At 37.6% G+C, this 22,397-nt stretch overlaps 1 protein-coding gene across 4 annotated transcripts in view; it reads left to right on the top strand.

Annotated features, from left to right (window-relative positions):
• CNTN6 (contactin 6) overlaps positions 1-22,397 on the top strand; it is a 149,133-nt gene that overhangs the window by 37,969 nt on the left and 88,767 nt on the right. For all 4 annotated transcript variants that reach the window (XR_003555667.2, XM_055806725.1, XM_027790654.2 and 1 more), the window contains exon 3: positions 19,787-19,913. Coding sequence is in view for 3 of the 4 variants with exons in the window: in XM_055806725.1 (XP_055662700.1) it covers positions 19,787-19,913 (127 nt within the window). In the remaining variant the exon portion in view is untranslated. The remainder of the gene's footprint in view (positions 1-19,786; positions 19,914-22,397) is intronic.

Here is a 22,397-nt window from a genome sequence, read left to right as displayed (position 1 = left end):
AAGCTGAAATTAGCAGATGATTAAGCACTTAAAATAATTTGAGCATTTTCTATTGCCAGCAATAGAAAATTTAAGTATAAAAAAATTAAACTTATGATGGCACAATAATATGTCACCGAAATAGTTTACTGAAGCATACCGGTTTTCAGTAAAATGTAACGGAATATAATTCTTCCATTTAATATCAATATTTGTTGGGGAGCCAGCTTCCAAAACTCCTGATCAGTTACATATGAGCACAAAACAAACTGAAACCATGCAGTTGCTGCAGCCTCCCACATCACACAGCAGCTTTCCCTGACCTTAGTGTCATTCATTGATTTTGTCCACACCTAGAGACCTTCAGAAAAGCCCACAGCCTATGTTTGATGTGTCACTTTTATAACAAGCTACCCTTTAAGTTGACTTTGAAGACATTGTTTTGCAGAGGTCACTATTAGAACGGGGTACTTTGTTTATGAATGTTAAACTAAAACCACAGGGCTGGATTTTGAGATCCCTTATTTCAGAGTTGAGGGTCCTGCATCTTGATCCTACATAGTGTTACGGTAATCAGTTACCAGTGTGGATTCCCTTGGGGCTGAACAGTCAAATCCATTATCTTTTCATCTTCACAACCAATGCCTCAATCAAACCACTGACATGTGAAAACACAGATTTTATTATGGTGAGAATGATGGACATGTCCTACGTGAAATGGAGGGAAACCCAGCTGTAGTCTATAACTTTCCACTAGCATAAAAGTGAGGTAAGTAGATGGTAAGAATGAAAAGGATTTCATCATTTTTCAGAAAACAGAGCTTTCAAATACAAAAAAATTATTAAATATCCTTTATTTAGAAGTGAAAACCCAATTTTCATACTGTTTAATATTCCCATCCAGCAGATCTGCACACACTGACATGGGCAGAAGACCTTGCCCACTAACTTTTAAGAGCTGAAACAATATCTGCTACTTCCACGTAATCACAGACTGATCATTCCTTCCATTGTTTGCAGAAGCTTGAAAATAAAATGTCTTTAGTTATTGATTTGCCACTTCTTTTTCATTTAGCGACTATTGATCGCTGTTTATGTGTGTGTTTCTTGTTGAGCAGAAATTAACATTGAAAACTTCTTGGAATTCACTGCATTCATACCTACTTGACATTCCCGGGGAAAGCTTTTGCTACCACAATCACTGTAACTGGGGTTTTCAAAAATCTGTTACGTTTTCTCCTCCAATCTCTTGGCAGCAAAAAGAAAAGATTTATACACAAAATATTTTTTTTTATTACTATTATCGTTGGCACTTGGCTGGGACAGAAAATGTGGTTGTCACAGAGTCTGAGCTCACAGAGTAATTTCAAACCACACATTATTATTTAGGCTGTGGTTATTGTGCCTACATTACAAAAATAAACCTCTTAGGGATGTGAGGCATTTTTTCATTACTATCTGGAAGAGAAACTCTTGTGATTACCCCTAAAATTGCTTGCTGGTGTGTGTATGGGAAGCCAGCTCTGAGACACATGCTGATCTGTAATTTGAGAAAAATATGGATGGATTAGTCTAGTGGGGCCATGTGTTGGGGCTGGATGAATGAAAATATCTGAGATAGTGATGAAGCATTCTTTGACTGAAGCTATTATATCTGTACCATCTGTAAAACAGTCTTCTCATTGGTCCTATTACACTCAGATCCTATAGTTTTCCTTGTTTTGGCTCTATGAGCTCCAAAAGCAATCAAAATCACAGGCCAAGTACAGATTTTCTATGAGACTAGATTATAGTCCTGAATCATCAAATAATAATGCAAATAGATTCTTATTTACTTTGCATTTGTTTTTCATCCTCCATGACTACCCTTTTCTATATTCTTTCATTAAACTTTAGGGTTAAATGCTAAAAAAAAAAAAAAGTTAGAAGTAAAGCTTAATTTTCATGGAATTACACGGTTTCAGGAACTGAAGAAAAACCCCACACCTACCATTTCAGGATTTATGTTAGTAATTGCTCTAGTTGATGGCATAGTAATCATAATTAGCATCCAAACAAAGATAAGGCTCTCTGCGGCTTCTTCAGCAGAGGGGAGTAAGTAAAAGGGCAACTTCTGAATGTGCAGGTAGCCTTTAGACACAGCAGAGACCTGCAGCCCCCACTTCTCTGGATCTCTCTGCTTCCCTCTGTCTGTGTAAGGTCCCCCTGGAGGTGACAGTCCTTGCCCTAGTAGGGCAGCCTAAGGAGGAAGCTGTCTAAAGTCCTGCCAGGTTTGCAGCAAGAGGTAAATTTATAGTCTTTAATCCTAATCTCTATGACTTTACTTTTATATATTTGGTTTTAAGACTGTTTTAGAATTTTGGCAATAGGATGGGGTTTTTTCCCCCATGCATAATACCATGGTGTTTTGTCCTTTGTTCAATATTAATATATGCTTTATTGTTCTATTCTAATTACAATCTCATTATTAAAGGGGTAGTATGTTTTCCTCTGACAGATACTGCACCTCATTGTTAGAGAATCTTGGTTATTCTCTGCTTATTGTTATTAATAATTTGTAGCAATTGAATTGGTATTAGAATATTACTCTGCTAAATCACTTTTGCTGCTAATTAAGGCACTATCTGTGACATTGTTTAGCTCCAAACATCATGCTCCTGCTTTTCAGCCTGTTATAATTACCTGTAAGTCATTCATTTCTACTTATGTAAGTCAGGTCTTTTAATCAAGACTCCTGTGAGCTTTGCCGTGGTGCGAGCTGCCGCTGGTAGGAACGAAAAGTTCTCGTGGACAAAGGTATTTTTGTAATGACAAATGCACCTTTCACTGCAGCCCTGGAAGTCCTTAGAAACAGAATAATTATACTTGATGGTTCCAAATGGGCAGAAAAGAAGGAGAGTTTTGAGGGAAAAATGAAAGATTACTGATGTAATCCAACTATTCAAGATAGCAGCAAGGAAAGTCACCATAGCTTTAAAATGTCTTCTCTTCACAAAACATCTGTAAGATCACATCTGTTATACTGTTTCTTGGGATACTATTTTCTCTGAATAAGCAAAGTCACTTCATTATTTGCCTGGGAACCCTACTCACTTTTACTCCCAAACAAACAGAAGACACAAAAAGGTCATTCTTGAGTCATTAGTGAAAGCCTCGTAATAGCTAGGGGGCTTACTGATGGTGCCTGGAGTATGATTCTCTTTTCATGATCGGGCATATGACATATTCTATAAACTGCAAACATTTTACACAGATCCAGGAAAATCAGAAACACTAATTCTGTGCAATCCATTCTGTAGATATTCTAGTGGAGTGTAAGAAAGTATGAAAAAAGTAGCAGATATTCATATTGAAATTGTTATGCTGGCGCTGTTCTGTGCACAGGTGTGCACACACATGTACTTTACGTGCATGCACCAGGGCCACAGTTAGCTAAAATTTGATCTCTCTATCTTCATTAGTCCATCTGCATTTCTGACTTAAGCAGACAATACCAAGAAAGTTGCAGGTACTGGTGGTGTTACAAGCATACGCAGACAGGACTGAAGTCACACCTCACTTGCTGGAAATGTCACCCCAAGCCCTTGTTTTGCTGCCAGTGCCTGCCCACCGAGAGGGCTTCTTAGGGGCAGGCTAGCAGCAGGAGAGGGAAAGGAGGGTTCAATAGCCAAGGGTACCTCGCTCTGTTAGGAGCTTCACCTTTCTTTTATCCAGCCCATGTGGGAGATGCTCTTTTTTCTATCCCCTCCCCACTCTATCAGCAGCCATGTACCTTATGGAGGAAGGCTCTCTGAAACAGGCACTTCAGCATCATTACAAAAAAATATTTTGCAAAAGCAATATTTGTAGGCATTGATCTGTGTATGGGTACATTGTTTGGCACTGGATTTCCTTAAAAGAAGACACAAAGCTCATTATCATTTGGGAGAATTGTCTCGGAAAAGAGAAGTATGTTTTAAAACTAGAGAACACTGTTCTTTGGAATCAGCTTCCCTTTTGCTGAATTGCTGTGTGCTTTTGGACAGATTTTTGTTTATATTGTTTCATTGCCCCAACAGATATCCAGGCTGCCACTCCTCCCAACCCGCAGTACAGCCCCCACCTCAGACTGCGCCCTGTACTCACCCTGGAAAATAACTTTGAAATTTAGAGTAAAATCTACCCAAACTTTGACTTGTGTGCTTAGATGGCCTTCCCACCAACACGAAAGTGATTTATGTAATGTAATTTCTTCATCCTCTAGTATTGTCTCACTTCACACTTATGCCAAGCAGTTTTTGATGATTGCTTTTCCTACAGCTTTTAAAAAAACGCATACTAGTATAGACAATGTGAAAAAACCTGCAGGGGTTAACTCTAGTAACATCTTGTTGAACATTAATCAGAATCATATTTCAGTCACATCAGTCTAAAGCTACTGAAATCATGGATGATATGCATTATCCTAATCAGAATATAACATTATACTTCCAACTACTACTTCTAATTAGATTTATCCAGGTTTACACTGAATATAGTAGAAATAAAACAGTTTTTTCTGCGTCTTTCTTGTTAACATTTGTGGTTTTGCAAAACACAAATAGTTTGCTCTAGGCCAGAGAAAATGTAGTCATTTATGCAATAGATACTGAATTCATATTTGCCTGACAAGTGACCTTATCAGCTATAACTTGTCATCTTCTAATTAGTCTACATTCATTTTTTTCACTAAATTAACCCCCAGCCTCTCCTGAAGATAAGTTGACAGTATACCAAACTGTGTAAGGTGTTGCAATTAAAATGGTCGTGCATATGTACACTACAAATTTGCACTGAAGAAAGGTACATCTCCTTAATACCATAACAAGCTGATTACAAACTGAAATAGTTTTTATTCCCAGTGATACCACTGACTTGCAAGGTTTGCTGACTGGTAACAGTAATGTCTTCTCTTTAGAGAGTCTAAGAATACTCATATAACACTAAAAGTGCACAGAGAGCTCTAGGGACCAGGCATACCTCCATGTTATTAAAACACATTGGAAAGTACAGAAAGCAAACAACAAACCTGGTTTTATTATTGCTCTTGGAAGATTCCTTTTATAACAAATCATAAATAAGCACCCCTTATAAAATCTGAAGCCACAGGAAGTTTATCTGGATTCCGTGTTCATTTTTGTTTCCATACCTATTTTCAAGACTTTCTATAACATAAGGTTTAAATTGATAATTTCTGGAGACCTACAGAAGTACAACTTTAGGAGCTGGGTAAGCTTTCATATAAATAACCTGCATGTCTACAATTTTTCAACACCTCCAGGGACAGATAGCTGCAGATCAAAAGTTTTGAAGATTTGAATTTAATTTCTTCACAAATTAAATATCTAGGTCCTTAATTTTTTAAAAATGTAAGTGTGTTTTACTTTACAAGATTGACCTGGAAGGTAAGCATCTAAAAATTGTATGGATAAGAATGAAATCCTGTGAACCAAATTGAGCCTGATTCACCTTTCATGCCTTAAAGTAAGTTGGTTTTACAGTTTTGGCTAAAAACCTAAACCACACGGTTTGAAAACTCAACTGAAATTCACATATATATTTTAAGGAGACCTAATTTGAATCAAGATTTTATGTCACAGTCTGATATGTGTAAAATACTACACTGTGCATATATGTAACTAATTTACAGGGAGAAGTTGAGAAAAGAACACTTCTGTCAGCCAAAAGCTGGACATTTACTGCAAGTCAAAATAATAAACCAACAATATGTATCCTGCACTGACATTTTACTAAAATGTCCATATAGTCTTCAAGATAATAGATACGTGAAAATGCTAGCATGCAGAAAATAAATGCGTTAAAACAAGATGTGTTGTAAATTCAGTCGGATACAATTATTGAGGAGAGGAAACATGTAATACCCTACTTTCTCTCCTTTAAAACTCTGAACTCTAAACCTACCTAAATTAGACCAGAATCTATCATTGATTATGTCATTCCCCAGAAATATGGCCTTCAGACTGTTTGTCATAACTCTACTGGTGATACTACACAGCAGACACATTAAGTATCACTCAAGATGATACAATTTTCCAACTACTACAAGTCAAGCAAATATGTTCTCAGCCTTCTGGGACAACCTTGCCTGTAGATGGATGACACCAGGCTGTGATGCATGGACTGAAACAAAGCAGTCTCTCATAGAGCTTTATGGTGCCTTCCCACTGGTTTTGATCATGGCCCCAACCCTTATGGGAAGGACATGTACTGAAATACCTAAACCCCACTGAAATCAGGGGATCAAAAGCCTGAATTCAAGTGATAACACCTGGACTTTTGACATTACAACCCAGAATTTCCCACCGACTACCTCTTCTTATTTTTTTTATTTATAATATCATCTGTGTCATCTGTGTCATTTAGTGCCTTTTGGATTTTGGCTTTGCATTTTATTTTATTTGGGCTTTGCATTTATTACATTTTACTGCTTACATTATCCGCATAATTGAAATACTCTTTGCCCCAGCACACGTTCGCTGTGATGAGAAGTAGCTCCCGCACTGAGCGTAATTCTTCCTTTGGCACATTATGGCATCAGTCCACTTCCCCTTTCAAATCTGCTTCAGTTCAAATTTCACCACTGGCATAGATGAGATGACTAATCCAATTTCCCTCTATGCAGAGTCCTCTTGCCATTCTTTCTGTACTTCTACTTTTCCCCTGAATAGTCATCATTTAATGCCCCGTTATCTTAGATGGCACTCATTTATTGGTTTATTAAGCAGTAATTTAGCAGCCTGTTATCAATTCCTACTGTAGCCAGGAAAAATATGCAATCCAAGTATGCAAGATTCCTGAGAATTACAGCATTTTTGTGATTTTTGGATTAGAGAAAAATTACTGAAAAGTAATACATATGAAATGTTTTCCCTGCATTTCATTATTGTCTGTACACTAAAGCTCCCATCAGGCTACTCAGAATGTAGATTTCCTGATCTCTATTTCTGTTTCCAGCCGAAGCAGAGAAATTGTACAAAATCTCAGAGAGCTCAGTTGACAGGGAGAAGCATGAGGAGGTTCTAAGCCTGGACTCACTTCTGCCTGCACTCATACTGTCCTTTCTGCAAGGTCTCCAGGTGGGGAGAAGGCATAAGGCTTAAATTAATTTTTATGAGCTTGTTAAAAACCAAGGAGTTTAAGTGAAATAATGGGCAAGGGTGGAAACGAAAGTGTGCCCTAAGCATTAATACAGTAGCATAGAGGGATCAGTGTAAATCCCAGCTAGAAGAATGATTTCACAAAATGATTTTGAAGGTAACCTTGGCAAAGACTTGATTTGAAATTACAGCTTTTAAGATCTGGATGAAAACAGAAATCTTTTTTGTTAATAAATCATTCCTGTTACTAAAAATTGGCAGATTACAACAAATAATGAAAGGAGAGATAAAAGGAAGCAGCTAAGAGGGTGATGAGATACCAGACAGCTAAAGTGACACTGGTAGCTGAGCAGGTACCAGAGAGGTGAGCATTTTCCTATCTGCTTTTGAAAAGCATTTCTGGTTCTGGTTTCCCTCTGGAAACATATGCACAAGAGACGCAAAAGGACAAATCATACAAAATCTCCCCAAGTGGGAGATCATCCCACGCTCCGCCAGCTCTTCTCTGGAGTGAGCGCCCCAAGGAGAATTAACAGGGACACCCGAAGAAAACTGTGTTTTGGACGACTGCTGTTTGTAGCAGCACAGCGTTAAAATGTCAAACATCAACATCAGAAGGGGAAAGGGACTGCCTTACAGGTATAATGGTAGGTCTCTCCACTTTTCCAATGTTCCCCAAGTTTTTCAGCCTGCTGACACAGCCAGCATCGTTCCCACTTTGCATACACCGGGCTCCGAGCCCTGCCATGGCTGGGTTAGCCCTGCCTGCCGAACCCTTACCGTGCTGCCTCTGCTCAGAAGCAGAATCTCAGTGCAGTCAGCCTGCTTTTATTTTTTTTTTTCTTTTCTTCTTCTTCTCCTTTCAGATGGGTTTTGTTTTGCTATTTATGCTGTCATCTTTTTGAGAATAGATCAGATAAAGGTCATTTTTTACTTGAATGGAAAAGAACAGTAATTTGACAGTGAGACAATCCCAGCTTGCTGCATATCAGAAATGTTGGTATTAGCTTCTTTAAAACAGACTAGAGACAAAATTGTCCTAGCAACTCAATTGCTAGCAGTTATTTTCCAAAAAAATTAGCATTTACAAAGTTATGTTTGTGGCTTCTGCTAAATTTTAGGATACCATTACTGAAAACACTTTCACTTCATTTGTGTTTGCTCAGAAAAAGATCATCATGAAGATATTAAATAGTCACAAAAGATGATGGCTTCAAATAGTGTCTTTTGGCTGATCTATAATCATTTGCTTTGGCAATTTTATTCAAGAACATTAGCACTGATTGCTTATGCTGTGTTCCTAATTATTTCTGAAATATTGTGCTGTTGCCCATGCTGAAATGCATAACGAGCAAAGCTGTAGGTTAGTTCGAAATGCAATGTTCTAACTGGTTTTTAATCAATGAGTGATAATGATAGCTTGTGTTTTGACTTTCCCTGTTTAATTGCCAGTAATAAAGCAGATCTTAGTTGATGATATTTAACAGAGTTCAGTTTCATTTATCTCTGTTTATTCTACTTATTTTAAAAGTGCCTGGGAGCTTTCCATGCTTGACACAATAAAAAAATATACAATACTAATTATATTTTGGTTGCCTAATATTTTCTGCAATGGAGGATTATGATGGACTTTCACGGGGAGTTACTGCACCTCACTGTCTTTGGTAGGTTTCTGAAATGCAGTAGGTGTCTAATGGTAAAGCCATGTTCCATGAAATCCCAGCCAGATTTTTCTGAGATACAGACTGTTTAAATCACTGTTTCCCTTCTGCTGCTTATGATAGCCATGATTTTTTTTGCCAGGGTGCCAAAATAATAATTAAACATAAATATTCTAAGGGTGAGTCAGATCTGCAGGTGATGCTGCACAAGAAAGTACATCTCATCAAAACAGCCACCCTGGCTCAGGCTAAAGGTGCATCCAACTGATTACATGACAGTCAGCCAAAAGTAGACACCTAAAGACGACCAGAAGAACAGGGACGGTATATTGCTTGAATCCTATATTGCATAGTCCTCTACTTCTACCCTACATGCAGTGTCCAAAGCAGAGTTGAATTGGGATGATTTGTCTGGTCGGGCAGGTGGACACAACCAAGCAAAATCCCCTGGGACTAGAGAAGTGTACGCAGTTCTCTATTTGCATGGCAATACAAAGGGCTAATAGGGAAAGTGAAGAGCAGTTTCTGATCGACCTTTGAGTTCCTTCACTGGTCAACATTCAATTTTGCAATAGACTGTACCTGATTTTTGGCAAAGACCGACCATTTTTTTGGTTGAAGTTTAAGTTCCAAACTTATTGTCAATCTACTAAATGGATGCCAATACTGTGATGACAAGCCTATGTAAATCAGTCCATCAATACAATAAATATTTCAATAATAAGCTGATAGAGTAATCTATTTTAAATTAGGGTTTGCCTTCGGTTTAAAATGTTATAAATATCTCTTGTGTTCCTCCTTCAATTATGTGTAAGAATATAAAGACATCTATAATCTTGCCTGGATCATTGCTTACGAAGATTTATTTTCCAAGATTTTATTTCCAAGTTATCAATCATCTGAAAGCAAGAAGTAGGTGGCAGCCTGAAATTTCTGTATTAGATCTTCTTATGTCCTAAGGCGTTTTGCCATGGTAGTTATTTGGACTATTTTCTCCTTACAATTTTCTATTATCTTCATGATCTGCGCTATTTCTACAAGTTATTCCAGAATATAAATCTTTCTAACTACATGCAACTAGATGATCTTTAAGGTTCCTTCCAACCAAACCATTCCATGATTCTATGATTTCTAATGTCAGGTTCTTACAGCTAGTTCAACTCGCTTTATTCATGCCTGTTATTTAAGCCCTAGTGGGGAAAGCAAGCATCTATGAATAAGCCATTTCATTCCAGTTATTCAAAGTAAATAACCAAAATTTAAATAACATGTACACAGAGTTTGAACATCCACCTGCAATTTAAGTACCCTATAATGGTGATTGTATCTAGCTTTCTACAAGGTCTGGGACTCATAACACTGTAAAAACCAAAATACTACTTCACGTTACAACATGTTTCCTGTTGAAACATAAATGGGAATTACAAAGTGTGCCCTCTGGAGACAAAAAAAGAATCGTTGTTTGCTTTAGTATCTTCAAACTCTTTGCAAACTAGCCTTTTTTGTAATTTCTTTTTTCTTCCAGTGTGACTGGATCTATGGTACTAAGTATCTGCCTGAAAACAATGCAGCTGTCATCAACATCCAGTAGCTATTTCACACTGAACTGGCACAGTTTTCAAACACCAAGTGTTTAGTGTACCAATTATAATTTATGACATAGTATACAGTCAATATAAATAGAAAAGAGATGTTCTTAGCATATCTCTTCCCTCTTTCCCTACAGGGCATGGGTGCACACACGTGTGTAATTGCTGGTAAGGATGTATATGCTCTATACATTTGTATACACACATAAGTATAGGCCAAATACATGTTACACAGCACAGTATTTCACACACAGAGAAGACTTAAAAAAAAAAAAAAAAAAAAAAAAGAGTTGCTTATATTTTGCTCAGTAGGTCTTGATCCATTGCCCATTGAAGTTTATGAAAGGTTTTCACTGACTTCAAAGCACTTTGGCTCACAGTCTCTGCATAGAAAAAGAAAAAAAAAGATGAAGCACAAAACTGTATCTACTACCGGCTATAAAAACGCTAGCTGAATTTAGCATTCATCAGGCCACTGCATTTTTTCTATAGTGAAATTAGTCACAGTGGGGAAATAATAAAATAAAAAAGTGTCCTAGTAAATTCAGTTGTATTTGATTGGTATTTTTCCAACAGATTCCCCAAGTCTTTCTGCCATGGGGCTGGAAGAGGGGTGCCATGAAAGACTGTAAAGATTTGTGTAAACAAAGTTGAAGATTAAAAGGCTTGGTTGTCCCAGATACTGCAGGCTAGCCAAGAACAGGGGGGTGGAAGAATAAGGCATTTCAGTCTAACTCCTTGAAACCATGCAGATGGTTTATCCTAACATATAAAAAGAGAGAAAAGAGAGACAGAGCTATTCCTTCCCCTAGGCTTGTTCAGGATCTAGAGGAAAGAGGCGATGGAGCAATTCCCTTTTTTCTCCCACCATCTCCAGAGTCACTGGATGGGAGCATAGGGCTGCAAAGCAAGATGCTTAATGAAAAGACTGAAGAGGGTCTGAAATGGAGCTTAAAGGCTGGAAGAAATTTTCACAAATACCTTCCCCCCCTTCCCCCCCATTTTGAGTATAAGCAGAACTGTTGCTCGCCATATTGTCACACGCTTATTGAAGTTAGTGTTTCACCCTCTCCCTGTCTCTACAGAGCATCTATCAATAGTGCAATGGAGTTTTGGGGTCATCACACCAAAATCCAGAGCTGATCAACACCAGCAGTGGCAAAAATTATCTAAGCTTTATTAATAACCATCCTCCTTAGACCATAAAACACAGTTATACTTTGCACAAAAAAAAAGTTACAGAAAAACAAGTGCTGGATTTATTTAACTGGCAGGATATTAAATGATATAGCTGTTATCTTTTCCTGTATTGTAAATTATTGAATTAAGCCCTCAGTCAGTTTGGCAACAGTGCCAAATGAATATTACAACAGTACAATGCAGCAAACAGTATCTGTCATCGAATCTAGGTCTCACTTATAGCTGAAATTACAGTGAACAAAATGCTTGTGCAGTAGATTGGAAAAGGTTCATTATTATTTATTCATCTTGCCTAGTAACACACAAAAATAATGAAATTTCATTGAGAAGAGTGCACGTCAGGATTACTATACATCATAAAGACACATCCCTCTAACTTCATTGTGGGTATTTGTCTCCGTAATTAGATGTCTGTTCCACAATAGTTCTGTATCTGAAGGACATGACCAAGTTCATGACATAAAACAAATCACCTGCACAAATGAAAAGGCTTCCTTTATCTTGTCTACATCATGCACAATAGCACAAAAGTCTTCAGAAAAATCTTTCTGTAAAGCCAGTGTAGTCATCCACAGTTAGTAATTCTAGCAGTTACTTTTTTAAAATTAAAATATTACATTATTAATACAGCTCACACATTGGTGTATTTATAGCCCCTGTACCTATTCAGACTACTGTACCTTTGCACGTATCGCCACAATTTGTTGATAAATCTGTGTTCATCTGTAGCCAAAAGTGTAAATTAGTGAAGCTCCATTGAATGCCATCCAGAATGCATCAATTATGAGCAATTTTCCTGCACTGCAGCTTGAACTTCTGGTCTAGAATCTTTAGGGGATATTTTTGTTTGGTATTGAATGCAGTTAGTATGATGTAAATCTGAAGTTAGAGTTTCATTGCTATACTCAGTATGATATGATGCGAAACATCACATTTTGGCATTTAGAGATCTATCATTAATTATTTTGGAATTAGAATGTGTGTATCTGTTAGATCAAAATGCAGATGGGTAATAAATTCACTGATACCCAATTACATTCACAAAAAGTTAGCTCAGAGTGCTGAAGCAATATGGGTTATTATAACAGAACTGTTAAAAAAATGTTAGAAGCACCAGATTTTGACAAAACCTTTTGTCAATATATATATTTAATTGAAAAAGGCTCATAATTCAAGGATATGATTGGTTTTGCATAATAAGTCTTAAATTATTACCTGTGATATATTAAACCGTAATTTTATATGCTAGATTCTGGCAATCCTGACAGCTGGTTATATTAGTAATTAAAGTCATATTTTATGCTTTTATTGTTTGTTTTCACACCCAAGTATTTAAAAAAAATGTGCAGTTAGTATACTACCTGAGTGCATTCCTCGCTGCATTAGCCTGAGATCACCCTACCTACACCACCATACAGGTTATGTTTAAATATTAGGAAGAAAACTGGAATAGTCAAATAATTTTTCAAGGAATAAAATTCAGGGGAAACAGAATTGTTTTCCTTGAAGACAGTTAACATTTCTGCACCATTCTCCAGGGCTGGAGGAGCCCTAACTATTCCGGTCTTGAAAGTTACATCTCCAAACTCAAATGCAGAGCATGGTTCTGTGGGGGAGGCGCAGGCAAAGCAAGGCAGCCCTGCTGCTGGGAAATCGCAGGTTCACAGCTATGCCTCCTGTCATCTGCTTACCCTCCCTGTTTTTCAAATCTGTGAGGAAGGGGTACCGCTAAGCTACTGTGTCCCAGATGAAAGGTATGCCTTGTGCTGTTGGCTGTCATTTTATAGACAGCTTCCTATATAAAATCTGGGCTCGAGCACCAAGCTTCCATTCATTACCAAGAGTTTCTCTGACTTCAGTAGGGCCAGGACTTCACCCTCCTCGACACCTAGCTTTCTGCCTACATCAGAGTTAGCTAAATGGCTTTCTCGTTTTGGTGCCTGATAACAGAGACGATGTGGAATTTCACCACTACTCCCAATTTGACTTTTTCAATAGAAGCTGCAGCTTGAAAGGAGCCCTGTGTCTCTGGAGCTCTGTACATCACTGTCTGAAGGGAGAAAACACATGAAAGTTGAAGGCCCCTTGGGAAAATCCTACGGGTTTTAGGTTGCTTCTGCCTGCTCAAACCTATAACATCTCTTCTAATCTCCCTTTCTCTGCACATGTCTCCTGCTTCACTCTCTGATTAAAAACTGAATGTCATTGAAAGGGAGAGGAGGGAAGCCCGCCTCCCACTGTCTGTAGTACCGACAATGTTTTTTTTTTTCCTTTTACAGAATGCTTTTGTGGCCCTTTTCTGCTTCTTCTCTTTCCATCCTCTCTTTCAGCATTAATATCTGATTCCTTGAACTGACGTGTTACTTTATGCTTTCCTCTTAGCAAACAGTATCTCATCCACTACCTCTCGTATTGCATTTGTCATGCTCCTTTTAAAGTCCTTGAGCTACCTGGTCCATGCTTTTGATGAGGAAAATAATCATTCCGTTCTGCTTCTGATGAGATTCAATCAAAAGCCCCAATGTTATTTGCAGGGAAAGACTCCATGACGTTTAAAAATCTGTGGGCCCTATAAACTCCCCCCTCTTCCAATTAAAACTCAGCAATGTCTTCAGCTGTGAAAAAAATTACAGATTTTGAGAGATTTTGAGAGCATTTGGATTTTCTTTTTCTACCCGTGCTGTCATTACAAGCAGGAAGTCTCTAACTCACCTGTCCCATCCTTTTTGCTAGAACTGACAGGTGTTTTACTATCAAGCTGATTTAAAAGAGGCCTCTTAATCAGGTGTCAGCTTTGGCCCATAAAGTCATATTAATGTTTTGGATCAGATACGAGGCTCTATCTAAGGCACATTAAGAAAGATTCATTAGAAAGTCACTACCCCTGGAATTTGCAGCCTTCCTGGAACTTAATAGCCTGGATAAATTCCTCCTTATCTGGTTTGCTTATGTGAATTATAGCAGTTTTGCATTTAGAAGCTTTTTAGAGAACAGGTTTTACCGTTGTTCTGGCCTCTTTATTCTTGCCATCTTCAGTAAGGGTACACTGATATGCTCCATATGCACCTGCCTGTGCAGCAGCACGACCCCTCCATGCCTACTGTGTGCCTCCAAGTGAGGAAAGAACATCCCTAGTCCATCACAATTATTTGCGATTCTTCAGTGTAAGACCTTAGCTACTTGTTCTACAGTGGACAGCACAAAGGGCTTCTCACCTCTCAGCAGTTCCACAAAACAGTGTGGCAACAGAAATAATCACAGAAGCTGCAAATACTGCAGACTTTAGATCTCTCAGACCAACAGAACTGTACAGTTTTGGTCTTGAGCAATGAGTCCTTTTGAGTTTGTGTACTTGGAGCTGGTTCACACAGGCAAACCTAAAGCCTTATGTGGTCTTTCTCTGCAAACTTGATGTTTCTAGAAGACTTTCAGTTTCACCAAATAGCATTTATCTGATATTACCAATCAATTCTGGGTGATAGTAATTACAACTCTTCTTTGCAAAAAAAATCATAGTAGGAAAGTGATTTTTTTTTTTAAAAAAAAGGCAGTTGGTTTGCAATGTTGGTCTACTAAGTTATCTATACATATGCTACAGACTGGGTCTTGGCCAGCCTAAATTGCTCCCAGGCTGTACAGCCTGGCCAGGCTAAATTGCTCCCAGGCTGTATTGCCTAGCATTTCCAGTTGAGCAGAAACCTCATAACGAGCTAAACATGAAAGCAGCCAGAGTCAGACAACAGGGGAGAACAGGGAGCAGGGTTTGGCTGGGAATTAAGTTGATTAAATGTGGGCTCCAGATATGTGTTTCGTTTTCCTTGCCTGCGTGAGACAGTGGATAAGCATTTAAATATTTATTGTGACTAACCAAAAACTCTGACTACAGTTGACATGAATATCATAGCCCAATATAACTAACTGTTGCCCATAAAGCAGTGAGAGGAAAGCACTGTGATCTTCTCTGCTGATACATAATTATGAAAAAATAGGCTTCCTCCTCTTCCATTGGCACTGTGTTAATCTCTGTATTGGCTGAAGACAATATCATATAATGAATAAAGGAATGTTGATTCATTTTCATACTTTAGATTTGAATTCAGACTAGCATAATTATGGTCTTTATGGAGATCAAACTGATTTGGTATCATAAAGAAATACATTTTAACTTCTTATAAAACATTTCATAACGAGAGTTTATATTTGCTTTCAAGCACCACACTGAGGATTTTGCACACAAGCTTTATGTATAAAAATGATACATTTAATCAAATATTCATATTCCAATAGATTAAATAAAATCTGAATTATTTAAATCTTGACAGAAGTAAACAGTCCTACAAAGAGTCATTTGTCATGTATCTCTGCAGAAATCATGGTGACTGTAATCTAGAGAATGGGGGAGAAACATATGGCCATTCTCTATATGAAACGCAGAAGGATGCACCAGGAAATTAGAAATGACCAGCCTGACCTTTTCTATAAATAAGAGATGGACTCACAGTACACCATTGGCTCTGAAAGTGCACATCATTTCTCACAAATTTGGTATTATTCTCTGTTGCAGATCAGGCAGCAGGAAAAGGATATTAAAGAGAAAACAAAACGATAGCATGAAGCCACCTTCACTTAAATTCACAGAAAATATTTTTGCAATAGGGACTGTGACATGTCTACTGCAAGGGAGCTGTCAGGGTCCATGTAAACTGCTGTGTCCTTATTCAACACAGCGAGAGTCTGCTGAATTAAAGGCACTGAAAGGGGACATAAGAAATAAGACGTTCAAAAGTCTGCAAATAATGAGTATAAATTCCATTTAGAACTCATCATGGGAATTTAATTCCAGATATACCAAAATATCTGCATTTTTATCAGCTAAACCCAGGATTTTTATGTACGTCAAGTAGCTCACCACTGTTAATTTCAGGCCCACCCACCCACAATGATTTAAAAAATGGAACAATGATCCCTAAGTCATTCTGGTGCTTTAGAAAAGCTTTTCACTGGTAGCTCTGGGAAAGTAATGAGAATTACTAACAGGCTAAGGAAATTAAACCAGAAGGGAAGAATTTTCCTACCACCACCCACCCCCCCCAAGTCAAAGGATCAATTGCAGAAACAGTGAAAAAAGAAGTCTAAAAATTTGTCAAAGGATTAAAAATGGAAAAGTAGCAGGAAAAGAAAGAGAGATTATTTAACTGTATCCAGCCACCAACTCTGAGAGCCACTCCGCCTAGCCCCATGTGCTTTGCTGAACAAATTGTCTTCTCCCCTACTACCCATAACAAGAAAGACTACCGTGAGAAATAGAAACAGTTCTGCTTTACTATACAATAATTTGAAAGTATGAAATAAAGGGAAAATAATTGGGGGTCTTAGGTCAATATTGGGAGATGCGTAATCTTTCTGATCAGAAAGCTGGAACTGTAAGAGATGAGTTACTTATTTTTCCTACAGCATCTTGCTCTATGACTAAAGACCTCTGGAAGAACCAAAATAGAAAGAAAAAAAAAAAATCACGAATTTAAGCTCTAGACAGAGGTAAGGCCTGAAATGCATGCTCAGCTTTAGTTATTTGAGTAAACTCACCAAAAGCAAATGACAAAGCCCTATCATGTCTTGAATGTAGTCGAGCAACAGCTTTTTTCATTGGGTTTGCTTCCTATTTTCTAAGATTTTCACCTGTGTCCTACCTATAGTTAGGGACCAGTCATGAAACATTTGGAGTCTGCCCTAAGTTCACATACAGTCTGAAAAGTTTAACAGAATGAAAAAGTTATGGAAATTGATACTTTTTATGTGATTTACTGCATTTTATGGTCTGTTATGTCACTTATAACGTCACATATAATGTTCAGCCAAGTTTAATATTTTGTCTTCAAACCACTAGCTCATCTCAGCTGTTTTACTGGCCTGACTTACTTTATATCCTAAACTGAGAGGATGCAATTTTTCTTTCTAGCATGCCCACGCTATCTCCTTTATAACACAAGATATTCTTAAAATGAGATGTATCTACCCAAACAGCTATTGTGTTATAAAACAAATCAATCTTTTTTGACTGCTACTTTGAATTTTATTCCAATTCTCTTCAAGGCTATTTCTCACTGGTACTGCTCATGAAAACACCCTCACAGCTGGGCTAGCTTTCTGAGTTTACAAAGGACATACAGTCTAAATTGGGCTAATAGACACATACGAATGGGCATCTCGATTAAGATATGTAGAAAACACTGTGATTATCAGAGGCAATCCTTAAAAGGGCTTCTGATCAAAAAAGCTTAAGTATAAAACACTTTCATTTGTTCATCACTCTCTAGAGTTTTGCCAGATGTTCTTTGCTTTAGATCACCAAAATAGAAAAGTCTGAATACATTCATCAATGAAAAACAATTCTACTCCTAGAAAGATGGCGTTGTTAACTTTTTTGGTTTAGTGAAAAAGATTTCAGATATGAAATAAAGATTTTAAAAATCAATGATATTTTAAAGAATTAAATATTATATTCTAATTACTTCAGATAAAAATGATTCATACAATTCCAGGATCAGAAAAACAGCAAGTGTTACATGAAAGCTGACAACAATGCTGATCTGGCTTTTTGAAAATTTAGAGGAAACAGATTGTAGTGGTTGAAAAGTACAAAGGGACATGAATATGCATACAGCTGGTAGCAGATATAGATGATCTGATTTTTGACCTGCAGAAGGTGCTTAGGTTGAGAGGCTGCCAGCAGGTGGAGTGACCTGGCTAGGGTAAAGCTTGGAGAACTGAGTTAAAGTATCTTTGGGGATGCAGGAGACTGCTGGTGTCAGCAGAGCAAGACCTATTTGAAGCAGCTGAGAAAATCCTCATGGGGTTACAGAGCTCTAGAGCAAGAGGATTGCACTTGGCAGCCTGGGGACTGAAGTGATGACACAAGGTGTGGTGACGCAGTGGCCTTTGGGAAGTAGATTGTACCTTCCCTCTCCTGTCACCAACAAGCAGATAAAATAGGTGAATACAATCAGACATGATTACTGTCAACATTTATATTGCTTCCAGAATAAAACAACAAAGAAAATAGGTTTTTGGGTTAATACCTCTTCTTCCCAGCTATGCAACTGCACTGCAAACTTTCTAGGTTTCCTGGACTCATGTAAGACTTCTAAGACCTGGAGGATGGTCCAGTTGCTAAGCTTTATTCAAGGATCTGGGATTATTTATTTGTTCTGTCACTAGTATTCGGTTATAGCTGTGAAAAAATAATTTCCATCAAACTTTTCCTTGCAGGAACATCTGAGATTTGGAGGGAAAAAATGGGTCAGACCCCAGCCCACATCTGTTGTCTCCTTGTGTTTACATGCTGTAGTTAGATTTAGTGGGTCACCAGAAAGATACAGGTTCTAGTGAAAATGATGAGTAATTCAACTTTATTTCATGCTCCTTCTGTTCCCAAATGGCCCAGATGAGGGGGGTGACTGGACCACAACAAAAATATCCAAACCAAACCCTGACACCAGGCCAGCTAAAGTACACAAAAGTAATATATCAAAGGATGTGAAAGGTTAAAGGAGAAGGAAATGACCAACTGCCTTAGACTCTTACGTGTGTGACCTTCTGGACCCCAACACCAGAAAAAGAGACCAAATGGCAGAGGAAAGGAAAGCCCAGGACCACTGCCCCACCACAACATACCTTATGATCTAGAAGCCATTTGCTGGTCTGCCGGAGCTCCTTCCTCTCCCACGGTAGGCACTCTCATGGACTGTCGCGACATGTCTGTGTTGTCAGAGCTTGGCTGCAGTCACCGAGCTGCCGGACTTTCAAAAGGTGACATGAGGCTGACACATCCACTTCACCTGGTGAGCAGGGAGGTAAAAGCACCAAACACAGAAAGCCACAACTTCATCCTTCCCTGCTTCCACTTGTGAGCTAAAGAAGTATGAGGTAGATGGGGGAGATTTAATAGATGGCCGTATAACTTCCACAGGAAATATGCAAAGAAGCTAGTCTTCACCGTCACTTGCAAAATAAATCATCAACACCTGGGATATGCGATTTTATTATCAATCAGCCTTGAAATATTTCTTCTATAATAGCCAAATGTCTGGAGGTGGATCCTCCACGGAATATAATAGCAGACCTTAACTTTTGACCAAAAACAAAGGACACCAAAGGACACGTTTATGTGTAAGGACACACTAAAGATGTCTGATCTTAAATTATTGTTTTTCTTTCACAGGGAAAGAAACCCTTCATGGTCCTATTTTTATCCAAGAGCCATATGATATCACTTATTCCACGGGATCAGCAAATCCAGAAATCTTACTGAACTGCACAGCTAAAGGATATCCACTCCCATACTACAGGTGAAGTCAACTTCGGAAAAGTATTGTCGCACTGTAAATCTTTTAACTGCATTTTTATCAGTTAAACATACCTCAAAACATGTCAAGCACTCACAAGGAGAGTATACATAGATACAGTAAATTTGAGGAACGAAGGAAATATTTTTGCAAGTCTACTGTTAAGACAATTAAAGCAGGAAAAGAAAACACCTCACTGAAAATTGTCCCCCAAATATTTTAAAACATACAAAATTACTTCTGAATCCAGAGAACAGCTCTGAAAATGGAAATGCTGTGCATCTGTACTTGATAAAACTTTCCATACATCAATAAACTCTTGGAGCTTGGAAAGCAAAAGAGCAACATCTTTGCCTATTTCTAATTCTAACATTTCATGTATGTATTTATAGTGTTTATTTAGAGAAACAGCAAGGCACAGCTCTCATATCTAGCTTACAACACTCTGCAGACTTACTTAATAAAACCTTGGTACATAGGATTGTTTGTTTATTCAATAACTATGGACTCATTTAAAACATAGCTTGTTGCACCAAGTATCTAGAAACCTGCGTCTAATAAGAGGAAAAGCTGAAAATCTGGAAAAAAAATGAGTGTGCTTTCTTCAGAAAAAATAGGAAAAATAATGGTCTGGGAAAAGCAAAATATAAAAGTAATAATGAAAAAGGGAATAATTTATGCAAAGACATGGAAAAAAATTGTGTTCTATCAACTGCTTAGTATTAATTCAATAGCTTTTAATTGTTCACACAACAGTTTCCTCTGTTAAGTACCTCTACTAGTTATCAACTTGGCTTTTGTACTTCATGTATTAATTTGTTTCTAAATGTTGTGCTAGTAAAGGAATACTTTATCTTTTTTTCCCAGTGTTACTTCTCTTCCTATGAGCAGAAATCCTCACCCATTTCCTATCCCATTCGTCATTCCTGTTTTCAACATGAACACCTACTGGTTCATGTCATGAATTTCAAATCTTTCCAGTTCATCCATCCATCTCCTTCATATCCATTTATACAGGCAGCTTCCCCAGAGATCCATAAGAATTACTGACTCCTGTATTCCAACCATGGACTCCACACATGCACAAATAGTAAAGACAGTGGGTTTTGTTAGGCAGGAGAGCTATGAAGTCTCCTCCCATCATATATCTAATATTAGCAATATATCTTTCACTTTTTTCCTACCCGTCTGTTACTTAGTTCATTATTTTATTTGCACTATAAGCACATTTTGCAAAGTCTCAGTTACTCCTGTAAGATGAGATCAACATCTGCAGATGGATCCTGAACTAGGTCAATAAGAAGTTATCAGACTATCACTGCTGCTATTATAGCCTGGGATCTTTTCACCATGACTTGAAAGGAATGGGGAGTCTTCAGCACTCTTCTGTGACTTCACTAAAACTAATGCCAGTTTTGTCAGATAAAGATTGAGCCCAAATATTTAAAGTTCCAACAATTTTTGATAAATCAAGCACAGCATGAAATCATATCCTTTGTTGAACGATGGAAAATGACAGTAAGGTTCTTCTTTGGTTCAGAAATACAGAACCACTACAACAGGAATAAAGTTACATATAAGCTAATTTTCTATTTAGCATCTCTTGCATAAATATGCATGCTGACTAATACCTTTTCTTTACGGAAAAAATGCTTAGCATTTCCTAAAATCTTTATTATGTACTATATTAGCCTTACAGACTTACTGAATATAGTAGTTAACTTTTTGCAACTTGATTTCAATATTCCGTGTATCCAACAACCACAATGCAAGAACTATATAGAATTGAAGCAGGCATAAAGGCTAAGTAACAAAAAATGAGAGACACTGATTTCCTGTTGGATGCTTTTGGAAATAAAGGCAACATTGCTCTGATTACAATTGAAACAAAAATATGGATAGAAGGAAAATCAGCATGTGTTTTAAGAAATCTATATAAATTCCCTGATAAATAGTCTTATCTATTATGCCTTTTTCTAGAAAGTCAAAATTGTTCATAGTATCAGGTCATTATTATTATTTCAGCTGTTTCTTTGTGTGATGTTGGAAGTAAATAAACATAACCTTTCAAATTATAATTTTTTTACACTTAAGCTTTTCTGTTATAGTTGATTGAAGGACCATGAACAATTAACTTACGTAATGAGTTAAACTTCTTTTTCTGCTTACAGCCTATCCATGAACATAAATATCCCAGTTCCACAGTTCTCTCATTAAGTCATTCAGTTCAGTCCAACTAGCCTTCCTCCACACTCAAAAAACCCAGAAAGAAGTCACCTAGAGCCTGCCAAGCAAGTGTTTGCTTGACATTGCCTGTTTGGTGCCAAGTGCTTAGTTCTAACTTTTCCTGAACTTACGTTCAGTATCCAGAGTAATCATATAATCTAGCATTTTCAAGTAAGTTTGAAATTGAAGATTTTTTCCGCTCAATAATCTTCACAGAGAGCAGTCAATTGAATAAATAAATAAGAAATCCAAGGACAGCAT

The sequence above is a fragment of the Falco peregrinus genome, chromosome 5 (assembly GCF_023634155.1).
Source record: "Falco peregrinus isolate bFalPer1 chromosome 5, bFalPer1.pri, whole genome shotgun sequence".
Lineage (NCBI taxonomy): Eukaryota > Metazoa > Chordata > Aves > Falconiformes > Falconidae > Falco > Falco peregrinus.
The sequence above is the reverse complement of the archived record's forward strand: the minus strand, read 5'-3'. Positions and strand labels throughout refer to the sequence as shown.